Here is a 13,420-nt window from a genome sequence, read left to right as displayed (position 1 = left end):
AAGTACACTGGCAAGGTCAGAAACAGCAGCTGAGTTTTAGTCACTGGGAGACCAAGAGCATTATTCCTCTTAGTTAACAAAACTCATTTACACACTTATCAGATAGATGGCAGCAGGAATCTGGTCAAGAGGCTCTAAAATAAGATTGAGCTTTTTGCTCCGTGGCGAGCAAATGAACAGGGAATACCCCAGCAGCTGCCCATAAACAGAACATCGCTTTTAAAGGGTCTTTCACCAGGTTTCCATGAAGTACATCAAAACTATAAAATGATTTAAACTCACAACACCTAGAAATCTTCTATTAACAGCTGAAAATGTTTCTAAGGTTTTTAGAAAAGAGGAATTATAATAAAATATGACTGCTTACTTTACTGATAAATTAATACTACTTCATCCCGTAGAATACAAATGAGACTTATCCTTTCCAAAGAAAATTACAAATCTTATACATATAAGGAATTTAAACCTCCAGTTAGCTACCTAGGTAATACAGAGGCTGGCCTTTCTAGCCTAAATCTAAAAACATACACTTTTAATTAATTTGATTTACATATATATCTACACGATTAATGTATTTCATCAAAACGTAACTCTTCTAAATCAGTGAGGGAAAAGCTCCTTACTTTCAGACTAGATGGTATGTCTATCTGATAATCAGTCTCCCTGATACTTTCTAAAACAGATCATTTCCTTCTTTCATTCACTTATTTATTTACATATCATTTCTTGTTTCATTCCTGTAACAAAGTCCCTTTGCCTGGCTCCTAATTTCTTGCCAGGTTTGACACATTTAGGTCAGAGTTTCAAATTACCCACTCCAATTTTTTTTAATGCCAAATGGAAGCCCCAACATCCAAAAGGTACAATGCATAACTGGGTGCCAAGGAGCAATATATTAAAATACTGAAGACTGAATTCGCTCCAGAAAGTCACAGGTGAAATGACTTAACTCTGATATCAGTAAGGTAAGAAAGGACTCGAAGTCAAGAGCCCAGGATTCTGGCCCAGTTCTGCTACTTTCTAATTGTGTGACCTTGGGTAAGTTACTTAATATTTTCAGCTTTCCCAAATCAAGGAGAATGAGATAATCTCTAATTCTCCTCCAGGCATAGATCCCTAGAGAATTTACTGTCACATTCAGTAATTTTAAATGCCTTACAATTAAACAACCTTATATGGGCATACAGGTATTAGTTAAGAATGTTGAAAGTGAAATACAGTAGTATATTTTTCCAGTCATTTACTACAATTTTGTTTAGCATAGACTATTTTTTGAACATGCGAAAAACATAAAAGAATAAAAAATACTTCTACAGTCATAATAAAATCTTCTCCAAACACTTTTCATCTGATTAACACATTTCTTCTCAAGGAAAAGATCTTAACAGGGAAATACTGGGTACAGAAATAACATCTAAGAAATTTACTACATCTTCCCATAGGGAAGAACTTGAGAGTTTTAGCATATTAAATCTTTTTTGGTCCATGAACTACACAACCAATTGAATTATAATGCCTATCCTCTATTTCTATAAGCAGTATAAAAACTTGAAAAACTTAAAAATTGACTGCAAAATTTTAATTTAATAGCAAAATAAAATTAAACTTTTAAAAAACCTTGCTACAAAACCAAAAAACAAAAAGGGTTTAAGTAAAAGCAAGTTCATAGAAAGTTCTGTATTAATTACACACTATAAAACCTTTGTAATTTTATGTGCTTATGCATGCTCCCTGCACTTCATCCTCTCAAGGGAGGTACCATGGCCATAAAACTTTAAAGTGCACAATACCAAATCACATGAGCCTTTACCTCCCTTCTCTCTTTCCCTAAAGTGGTTTTACTCTGCTCTTTAAAAATCTCCCCTGATGTGTAGAATCTTCAAAGTAGAGGTGAAAAAATTCTAAAATCTATACTCAATTCCGATATTTACCAATTACAGGGTACCTTCTATGAAAACAGTACTATGCTAGATGCTCAATCAATTGGCTTACTTTGAATAGTATATGACTAGTCACAGCTCTGAAAAAACTATTTACGTATAATTTTGACAATGAATGGAATATGAAACCCCCGCTTCTATTTCTATGTTTGTGGTCACAACCTGATGTTAATCATCTGTCCTTTTAGCCTCCTTGAAGAACCCGGCTGTCCTGCGGCATAGGAAGCATATGAGTGAGTGTGTGGGTGTATGTGTGGGTGTGTGTGGGGTTGGGGAGAGACAGAGAGAGACAGAGACAGACAGAGAGAGAGAGAGAGAGAGAGAGAGAGAGAGAGAGAGAGAGAGAGAGACGGAGCGAGCGAGCGAGCACTCTTCTCAACAGCACAACTAACTGCTAGAGAAAAGGCTTCTTTCTGTCTTCCACTCTGATACCAAATCAGGCAGCAGTGAATCGGCCCAAAGGCTTTTAAAGAGGAAAAGGAGAATAGCTGTGTGAGCACTGTCTCAATCAAGTTCCTAAATTTAGCACTATATGGGGATGTGCGGCCATGGGTTCAAAAGGAATAGAAGTATGACAGGCCAACGGGTTCCCCTTAATCAGTTTTTAAACTGTGCTATTTCCAGAATTTTAGGTTCATGCTGTATATAAATTGGATGTTTTTAAGAAACATAACAATGGGTAAATTTTCCCACTGTGCATTATGAAGAGGGCAGTTTTCACACTGGGAAAAGAATATCAGGAATTCAAACAGCCAAACTGTTAAAACTCGCCTTTCCAAATTTCAGTTTTTCTAGTTAAAATGGAATAAAGAGTAACTTTGCTTTCACATTAGAAAAGAACTGCTCACATGGCTATACTGTATAAAGTTGTGTTGTTTAATTAAATGTTGCTTTTTAATGTTTTTGGAGTAACTATAATTGATATCATAATTAGATAACACATGTACCAGTTTTTAAATCCTTGTCTCAGTACAAGGATTCCAACAGTATCTTGAGTTAATGTTAAAAGTAAGTTATACAGTGGTTTCAACTGCATCTCGGTATTTAAATCCCGAGTTAAACTCTGACACTGCAAAATGGAAGTGTCAACCAAATACAGTAAAACACTTCACTATCATTATCTAGCAAAATATGCGTGTCTGATACATGACTTCACAAAATAATTTTCTAACCTACTTCACAATAAAAAGAACTTGTGAAGCTCTTGAAATTGACAGATGATTTGTTTGGCTGACAGCTATTAATTCCAGAGAATGAACCACCTTTTCCAGTCAACCTTCAAATATTTTCCAAATAATAACTTTAGAGGCATCGTATAACTCAACTAAAACTTTCTAAAATGTACGAGAATGCTCATTCACTTAGTTAATTAGACAAAAAGCAGAATTCTTATTTTCATGTTTTATTTCTAAATCTGAGATTTCACATTACCAAATCCTTCATTTAAATCCAAAGAAATGTATTTGACCTTTTCCTTGGAACACACTGTTGACTTCTACAAGGTAAATCATAACTGTATTAAGTCTAACCTGGAAATGATGTATACATTTTATTTTGATTCATAATTAATAAAAATTCAATAATTTTGGTTTTGTGAATAATTACAAACACTGTTATTCAATCAAGTTGATTATGATTAACCTCTCAACCTCTAGAACAAACTGTTCAAAATAAGCTGGTCTAACAGTGTACCAAATTGCTCAGTCTTACTGGGAATATATCTGATCAACAACTTGGAGTGGTAAAATTAAAAGGAAGCACTACAATTTTCTGTTTAGCTCTAATTATTATGTGCTTAGATTTAATTAGTAGGATAGGAACTGATTCAGGGAAACATAAGCACATATTGTTAAATTCAAGTCAGCACAGTGCTCACAGCAGCAAATACTGCCATTACTAATCTAAGACCTTCAAATCGCTATCCATCCAAAATAAATATTAATTAAGCACCAACGATGTGCCAAGCCTTGGTATGATTTCCTCTTATTCTTCTCGAAAGAAATTCTCCAAAATTAATTAAACTCAGTTGTAATTATCCAAAAGATTTTTTAAAGGTTAAAAAAAATAATAAGTTTTTTTAATAGAAAAGTATAACTAGTTTTGCTATTTCACAACCCCTTTCCTCTTCTTAGAGTGCGTGTGATCATCAAATCTTACCGTTTCTATTTTTAGGTGGCCAGATACCCTCTCCCTGTCAATCATATTACCAAACCTCTGACCCAGGTCTAGGTCAACTCAAACTCAGGTTTAATAAACTTCTCACTGTTTACCTGAATTTTATATTTTCAATCTAAAAACATGTAGGTGGGGGCAGATAAAGCGGCGAGGCCCAGAAGCCTTGCGATCAATTGCCGTCAATTTGGGTTTGGGGCATCCTCTCCTGCTTCGTCCCACTCAACTTCAATCTGAGCTACATGTGATCAAGTACATTTATTTTCTACTATTTATGAGGGAGCAGACATTTGTGGGACTCTATATCAGGCATCCAGAAAGGATTTTACATTGTCCTCCTTCATTTAATCGTCACAATAACCCGTCTGGGCATAATCACCCCCATTTTACAGATGAAGAACCTGAGGTTCAGATTAATTTGCCCAAGATCTACAGCTAGTAAGTGGCTCAAATGGGATTCAGACATGACCTCTGGCTTTTCCGGCAATACCACAAGGCTCCTACTCTAAGTCACCCAGAATTTGACACTAGAATTACAAAATCGTTGTATTAGTGTATCTAACATTTGCAGAGTGCTCTGAGTTTTCCATGCGATTAAACCCTTTGCCTTTGTAATCCTCACAGAAACTTTACGAGGGGAGTATTATTTTGCTACCCCCAGATGGATTAAGTAACTCATCTAAGATCACACAGCAAGTTAAAGGCAGAACCCAGGCCTCCTCATCACAGGCTTTCCTGCACTACAGTGATGGAATTACTCTCACTGCCAAGCCCACCCCTTCCTGTAAGTCAAAAGCTTTCGAATCCTACCTTCTATAGGTGGCACGGTGTTGAGAACACAGTAGGTGCTAGTTCCGCAGAATACACTTTGGGAAACGCTCTAAGGAAACAGAAAATAAAATGTAAAACTAATCTTTGAAAAAGATAAATACTGGCTCTTCTGTGATATTCCTGCCAAAGATGCAAAACCTGAATCTAATCATGAGGAAACATCGGACAAATCCAAATTGAGGAACATTCCACAAAATGGCCTGTAGTCTTCACAAACGTCAAGGTCATGGAAGTCAGAAAGGACTGAGAACTGTTCTGGATCAAAGGAGGCTGAGGAGACAATCAAGCGCCACCCAGGGTCCCCGCGGGGCCTTTCTCTACAAGGTCAGCACTGGGTCAACTGGCACCACCAGAATAGCTCGGAGGATTCGACAGTAGAGAGGTCTGTGTGTTCATTTCCTGATTTTGATGCCTGCATTGTGGTGATGGAGGAGAATGTTCTTGTTTGTAGGAAACACATAATAAAGTACTGACAGTCAAGGGCGATGAAACATACCGGCAACTCACTCTCTCACATGGGGAAAGAAGTTCTCTGCACTACACCTGCGATGTTTCTGTAGGCTAACAGTGTTTCAAAATGTAAAGTACACGTGTGTGAAAAAAAGATATATGCTGCTGAACCTCCAGTACCTGAGCAGTTTTTTTTAACAGGGAGCATATGTGCTGTACGTACAGTAAATTGTTACTAAGAAGAACCAATGCCATTTCATTCTGCAGCTCAGTCAACATTCAACGACATCATTACCGCTTCCCAACAGCAAGGCCCATACCTGACTGATTCAAACGGACCTGTGAGTGCCAACTAACAGCATGGCGGGCGGAGTGAGTCAGGGAGACGTTGGAAGACCAGGTCTCTGCTCTCAGGCTGCTTCATGTAGATAAAATTAAAGCTTTCATATAAAAACCTACACCATGTTGTACAGCAGAAACTAACACAACATTGTAAAGCAGTTATACTCCAATAAAGATATTAAAAAAAAAAAAACCTATACCACAGTAACTTTTAAAAAGGAGGGGGGGAATTTCTCTGAGTCTTGCCAGCCAATTAGTCTGGGTCCCTTTTTGTTCAGTTGTAATATTAAATAAATTTTTAGATTATTCCTCCAGCACTATAAACCACAGATTTATATACCTAGAAAACCAAAGACAGTTCAACAATCACCCTCAACATTTCATGTTTAAAATATAAAAAACTCAGTTCTCTTACTTACTAGCTGTCCTTGGGAAAGTAATTTAACCTCTCTGTATTACCTCATCCAAAAAAGTACAGAGAATTGGATGGGATACTGCACAGATAAGGGCTTTAGATTCAAGAGTACCACTCAATATAAAATGCCATTGTTACTACGGTTAATGAGGATCATCTTTTTTTTTTTTTTGCGGTACGCGGGCCTCTCACTGTTGTGGCCTCTCCCATTGCAGAGCACAGGCTCCGGACGTGCAGGTTCAGTGGCCATGGCTCACGGGCCCAGCCGCTCCGCGGCATGTGGGATCTTCCCGGACCGGGGCACAAACCCGCGTCCCCTGCATCGGTAGGCAGACTCTCTACCACTGCGCCACCAGGGAAGCCCCAGTGAGGATAATCTTTAACAACGTTAACATTTTCTGACAATACACTGATGGCTGCCTGGATTTTTTGTGCCGCGAAGAGTGCTGAAATCTGACTAAGCTCACTCCCCTGAGGCTCTGATCTTCCTCTCCCTTGGAGCCACGGGAAGTGGGTGCTTCACCACAGAAAAAGTCTTTCTCCACAATGCGACCCCAGCTACCAGGATAACCATCAGCTCCTAATCATTTATTTCTTGTTTCTGAAAAATTCTTGTTCCAGTACTTTTACTGTCCTTCTTCTGCTTGATTTAATCAATAGTGGTAACTACTGGCTAGCAATCCAGGCCTGAGGGTTCTCCCTGTGAACTATGGACTCAGCATTCGTGTTCCTTTGGAAAATTCAACATTAGTCTCTCCCCCAACCGAGTGTGGGATTCTAGACTTCAGGCAACATCTTTGAGAGTCGCCAGCAACAGCCTTCTCAGCACCGTAATGCAACATCTCATCTTAATGTGGTTTCCAAATTGAAACTTGAAATTTTACAGTGTTAAAAAGAATGTTTTACGTTCAAGACTTAACATTTTCTGGCTTCCTATTACCAAAAAACAAGACAGCTTAGGTTTACCACTGATCAAGACATCTCACAATGGTCTTCTCAAAAGTTTTAAAAACCGGACTTCCCTGGTGGCGCAGTGGTTGGGAGTCCGCCTGCCGATGCAGGGGACACGGGTTCGTGCCCCGGTCCGGGAAGATCCCACATGCCACGGAGTGGCTGGGCCCGTGAGCCATGGCCGCTGAGCCTGCGCATCCGGAGCCTGTGCTCCGCAACGGGAGAGGCCACAACAGTGAGAGGCCCGCGAAAAAAAAAAAAAAAAAAAAAAGTTTTAAAAACCACTAATGTACAGTGGAACACATTAGTGAATGACTTCATAAAAAGAACTTTTACAGCTGACTTCAAAGTTTGATGACAGGTAAATTAGTGGTAAAATGTATCAAATAACAAATCGAAAGAATTAAACGCTAAAAACAACATATGTAACAGAAATATCACGAACAACCAACCGTGATTTCTCAATAGCACTAGCGTAATAAATGAAGTCTTAATAGTTCATTTAACCAGGAAAGAAACTCACTCACATAACTTGAGAGTGAAATCAAATGACATCCCACCCTAAAAAACACAACATGAGTCTCAAAGCAAATAAGGCGAAACAAGCAAACTCACACAAGCAATGGCTACCTTGTATGAAGTACCCCGGGGCCAGCCTCTGAGCTAGGTCCTTTCACCAGGCCGAGACCTGGCTCTGGAAGCCAGACTGGCTCCGGAGTGCAGAGAGCGGCACTCACTGGTCGGAGGATCTGGAGCCACGGGGTCCTGAGCCAGGCCCACCACCGCCTGCTGGCAAGGCCGGGACAGACAGCTGAGCTCTCTGCGCACAGGCAAGGGCCGAGTGGGAAAAGTACAAGCTGTAACGCCAGCTCTGGATTCCAGTCTGCATGCTGCCCTCCCTGGCTGGCTCTCAAGTCTGACTTGGACCTCTCTGCCCTCGGGAGCCTCCCGCTGACTGAGGCGAGCAGCCCAACTGGTGCTGTCTGAATAGCCTGTATTTCCCTCCTGCCGGATGCCTCCATCTTTATCATAACTCCTTCCATGTGTTCTACACACATGAAAGGAGCACCTCACGTGTGCCAGACGCACCGTCCTAGGAGCTGGGACCCAGCAGTACACAAGACTAACAAAGGTCCCACACTCATGGGGTACATGCCAGTGGGGGAGGCAGGTGGTAAGTGGGATAAATGCTGTGAAGGAAATAAAACGGAGTGATGCTCTACAATGAAAAATCAGGTAGGGAGAGCTCTGTTTCTGAAAGTACATCCATGTGTGGAGCAAAGGGACTACTTGATTAGAGCATCAGGAAACCCGGATTCTCTCATTAACTAGGTTGAGCGGCTCTCAGCGTGGCTGCACTTCAGTCATCTAGGGAGATTTTTTAAATTCTGATGCCCAGGCTGCAATCCTGACCACTTCAGCCAGAATGTATGGAGATGGAACCCAGGCATCAGTATTTTTTAAAGGTTCCCAAGTGATCCCAAGGTGTATCCAGGATGGGAGCCACTGAAACAAACAGCTGCATGACGCTGCTAACTCTCTGACTTTGCCAGTTTTCTCGAGAATAAAATCACAGGTTGACCTTGAGCAGCGCATCCCCAACTTTAACGCACATGTGGGTCATCTGAGGCTCTTGCAGGTTCTGACCCACAGGTCTGAGTGGTGCCTGAGTCTGTGCCTCTGAGACACCCCCATGATTCCTAGCCAAATTAAATTTATAAATTTAATGTGCTTTGACACCGGCCACACCTAGACTATCAGAAACTAGATGATCTAAAAGATGAGCAATTAGATCTAATAAAGATCCAGTCCCAACACTCCTGACTGCACAATTCCATGGATTCCTAATAGACTGAGAAAGTACTTTTGCCTGTTAACACAAACTATAATACAAAACTATACCAGAATATCCAAGCAAGAAAAGCAAAAGACACTACAAAGATGGTTACTCAATTAAGTACAGTCCAGTGTCCGCTAGAAGTACCCAAGAGAGGACACAGAAGCTCTTTAAAGTATTCCCTGCCTTCAAAAGGTATATCTAATTGGAGACAATACTAAAAAAAAAAAAAAAAAAAAAATGTAATGAAGAAATAATACATGATTTATTAAAGCCTGAAGTGAGGAGATGAGAGCAGTATGGAAACCTAGTAACTATCTGTGTACCAGCACAAACTCCTTGGAGGCATGAAATATGTTTTATCCATTTTTGCCTCCCTTCAGAGAACCTAGGTCAGAGGGTTACACATAGCCACATTCGTTTTATATACTAAAATATATATATATAAATATATATATATAGTTTTGGATGATGGAATAAATGAAACAAAATGCTATATGATGAGAAGTGATTACTGGCTTTTGGACAGAGAAGCTGCATGATGAAAACTGTATTTACAGTTCTTTGAAATAAGGACTGACAATGCTTAAGTCTCCATAGAGTCCCTTTAAAACTAGCTGAGGACCCACATAGCTTATTAAAACAAAGGCAGAGAGATGCCCCATTGAATGCAATAAACCAGCTGTATCAATTAAAAGTGATACATTAAAAAGATTTTGTCACATAGCTTTAAACTGAGCCTTGAAATTCACTGATCATTACACATAACATGACATATAAAAAATCAAAATTAAGGCAGAGTCCGAAATTCTCAGCACCTTTACTAAACTCACCAGTTTTGCCTAGCATTCTAGGCATCGTGCCTAGTTAGGCAGGCTAACTCTTAGAACAAACTGTGTCATGGCTCAAATACCATAAATATTTACTTCCTGCTCGTGTAAAGTCCAAAACAGTAGATCAGGAGGCAGCTCTCCTCCAAGCAGCGGCTCAGGCCCCACATCTCCTTCCATCTCATGGCAGGAGCCTTCCTACGTCACTGGGCTCTTCTGCATCAGCCAGCAGAGGTAAAGGACACGGATAACCGAGCCGGACGGTTCTACGGGCCAGGCCTGGAAGTGGCACACTTCTCAGCTCTCACGCCATTGGCTAGGATATGGCCACAAAGCCACACCTAATTGCAAGGGAGATTGGGAAATGCAGTCTGGCTACCTGCCCAGGAAGAGGAGCTAGGTTTCGCAATCAGCTAGCAGTCTCTGCCACAATGTCATCTGTAACTGTTTGTTTTTTTTTTAATTATAGAAGAGTCATTCCTTTCAGAAATACCTTCTAAACCTACAACCTCCACCTTTAATCCCTAAGGCCATTCAGCATCTAAACCCAATCTAGCAGTTTTTCTACTCCGATAAATATTTTTCTAACATATTCAAGGTAAGACTACATCCAGGGCATCCTTGAAGGGATGTCTGGCTTTCTTGGTACTTAATGTCTGGCACATAATAGAAGCGCAAATATTCGTTGAATTCATGGACGAATGGCATTCCCAGAAGTTCATGGAAAGGAAAAAGAATGGTCCCATCTCTTGCTCTGGTGACGGTAGGATTTACTGAAGACCAGCAGTCTTTTTAAGAACCTCTGTCTCCCTCTCCTGAGGCCACCCCGAGTTGCCACCTGTCTTCTGGAACATGAACAATCAAGCAGTAAGACAAGAGCTACTTTCGACCCAGTAAGAAGAACTAAGGGGGTGAAAATACTCTACCATGTTGACAGACAACAACAGAGCCAACGCTACCATTGAGAGCACAGGGCTGCTCGACAAAGAGGAACACAGGGTCTGTCAGAGACCAGGCTCTGGAAGCCTCGATAAAACCGGGCTAATGACCTCTGAGACTAGAAAGCCAACATGCACCCTAAACACAAACCACAAAAGGTTAGTGGGGGAAAAAATTACATGGTATAGTACAAAAATATTTTGTGCTCATGTATTAGAGACAAAATTAAAGTGTGTACTCAAGTTAAAAGGAAAACTGCGAGTCTGCTAGGTGGCTGACTTCCTACTGCTGGGGCCAGCGCAGTAAGAAAGTGAAGCAGTAACCTCTAAGGTAATTGGGGCACAAACCATTTTAGGCTCTCAAATTGAGTTCAACACCTAGAATTGAGTTCAACAGCAAACAAGTTGCTAAAACAAACCACAAAACAGTTGAAGGGCTACGAAGCTAATACAGGAACTAATACTACAATATATTGAGCCTGATTTATGACCTGAGAAATCACATTAATTGATTCACTACTACCAGAGATTCATGTAAAGCGTATTTAAACTGATTTCAGAATGAAAAAAAAAATTCTTTCTAGGTATGAATCGCAATATCATTAGAATTTTTATAAATTTAATTTGGCTAGGAAGCCAGTATACTCAATACTCTGAAAATAATCAAAGAGCACTTATTAAATGTCCTCACCTGTATAAATAGATTCTAGTAGAACATATTCAGAAAAAAAAAACGCTATATGAAATTTAAAATTACACTGTCTCAGTAGCACTTACCATTACTAATACTGATAACTTTTTTAACTACTCAAAGAGAGATATAAAATATCAACTCAACAAGCTAGGCATTCCATTTGATATTATGTACATATAACAAGCATTTTCACATTTAAAATCTTATTCTGGCCCCAGAAGGCAGCAGAGCAGACATGATGTCTGTTCTAGAAAAGGCATCAAGGCACAGGCAGAGACACCTGCCAAGGGGCACAGGCTGGGAGAGGACAGAGCAAGAACCAGGAGCAGGGCTCCCTACACAACTCCTGGGCTGTTCCCACAGAACACAGGCTCTCTCCCAATAATGCAATAATGCTTCTCCACAAAGAACCAATGCAAAAGTTGGGGCAGAAAAAGTTCACAAGTTGCTCTGACAGAAAAGCCAAAACATACGAGGAACATGGAAGAATACCTAGGAATGCAAGCTGGGAGTTCAACATCCTAAAGGAAAGGCCAGCAACACAACAGCTACACACACACAAGTCTGGATGTTGATCTCGTAGAAAGATTTTCCGTGCTTCTCAAACATTTTTTAGTCCATGAACCACAGACCACCCATAACCGATCACTATTTGCTACGGCCCCAAAACTAAAACCTCATCAAAACCAAAGGGGAGGGGACTTCCCTGGTGGCGCAGTGGTTAAGAATCCGCCTGCCAATGCAGGGGACACGGGTTTGAGCTCTGGTCCGGGTAGATTCCACATGCCACGGAGCAACTAAGCCTGTGTGCCACAACTACTGAGCCTGCGCTCTATACCCTGTGAGCCACAACTACTGATGCCGGCACGCCTAGAGCCCATGCTCCGCAACAAGAGAAGCCATCGCAATGAGAAGCCCATGCACTGCAACGAAGAGTAGCCCCTGCTTGCCGCAACTAGAGAAAGCCCACGCGCAGCAACGAGGACCCAATGTAGCCATAAATAAATAAATAAATAAATTTTTTTTAAAAAAAACAAAACCAAAGGGGAGGAGAACACTGTTTCTCATAGCAGAGCAATGAGGCGTCCCCTTGAATGGAACCTGGCCACGTGGGGCCTCACCTCATCCAAATGTTGCCAGAACTAGGAAGAATGCCAAGACACTCTCAGTGGCCAAAGACATCTGTCCACGCGCAAAAGCTCACACACTTCACTGTGAGAAGGGCTCTCTGATCCACAGTCCTAGCTTGATTACTATTAAACCATGCATAGTTCTAATAAGCTTAATTATCAGGTTGCCAAGCCCAGAGAAGATCAGAAGCAACAAATCAGAAGGGGAAAGGACAGCTAGAGACTGACAGATAAGTAGAAGCAAAAGTGACAAGGAACAGCAAGGACAGATTTTTAAAAAACAATAAACTAGATACAAGGACTTGAAAGGTGCAGCAGTTTGGGGTCATTTATCATAAAAGCAAACAGTCTACTGGAAAAGTCCTAAAAATATCACAGCATTAAATAAAGCCCAGTTCAGTAACTTAGGTACAACAAAATGAACCCAAGTTAACAAGTAAAATGTACGCTACAGTCCACGTGCTCTACTGAACATGGGGGGAAAGTGGCAACGCCTTTTGTTTGCAAATCTCTTTACATTCCATAAAATACTTCCACATGAATTACCTGATTTTATCCTTAGCAACATCCTAAGGCAAGCAGGACAGATACCCCCATTGGCCAAGAATTTGCTGATAAATAATTCAATTTTCGCAGAGCAGAGGGTTTATCAATGACAATTACAATACAGTCTGTTAATCCATCTAATAGGAGAGAGCACTTCAAGAGGCACCTACGCCTCTCATCGGGGATGAAGAGAGACGGCAGGGAAGGCTTCCTCAGAAGGGTCCCCAACGCGACATACCTGAACCCTCAGCTGGAACTGCACCTCCAAAACTTCCCATCCTGCCCTATAGGGCATCTTTCCGAAGAACTGCCCTATGCCCCCTAGGGCCATCATCCCTCCCTAC

At 40.9% G+C, this 13,420-nt stretch overlaps 1 protein-coding gene across 3 annotated transcripts in view; it reads right to left on the bottom strand.

The window, feature by feature from the left end:
* CAMTA1 (calmodulin binding transcription activator 1) overlaps nt 1–13,420 on the bottom strand; it is an 890,922-nt gene that overhangs the window by 857,095 nt on the left and 20,407 nt on the right. Inside the window, exons 1-2 of one of the 3 annotated variants that reach the window (XR_009519763.1) lie at nt 7,732–8,068; nt 4,923–4,992 (exon numbers count right to left, since the gene is read on the bottom strand). The exons of 1 other annotated variant lie outside the window; for it this stretch is intronic. Coding sequence is in view for 1 of the 2 variants with exons in the window: in XM_060013510.1 (XP_059869493.1) it covers nt 4,923–4,994 (72 nt within the window). In the remaining variant the exon portion in view is untranslated. Of the gene's footprint in view, nt 1–4,922; nt 4,995–7,731; nt 8,069–13,420 lie in introns of those variants that run through there. One more of the 3 variants, XM_060013510.1, reaches the window with a different exon arrangement.

This window comes from Delphinus delphis, chromosome 1 (genome assembly GCF_949987515.2).
Source record: "Delphinus delphis chromosome 1, mDelDel1.2, whole genome shotgun sequence".
NCBI classification, from domain to species: Eukaryota; Metazoa; Chordata; class Mammalia; order Artiodactyla; family Delphinidae; genus Delphinus; species Delphinus delphis.
Note: the sequence above shows the minus strand (reverse complement) of the source record. Positions and strands in the feature narration are given on the sequence as shown.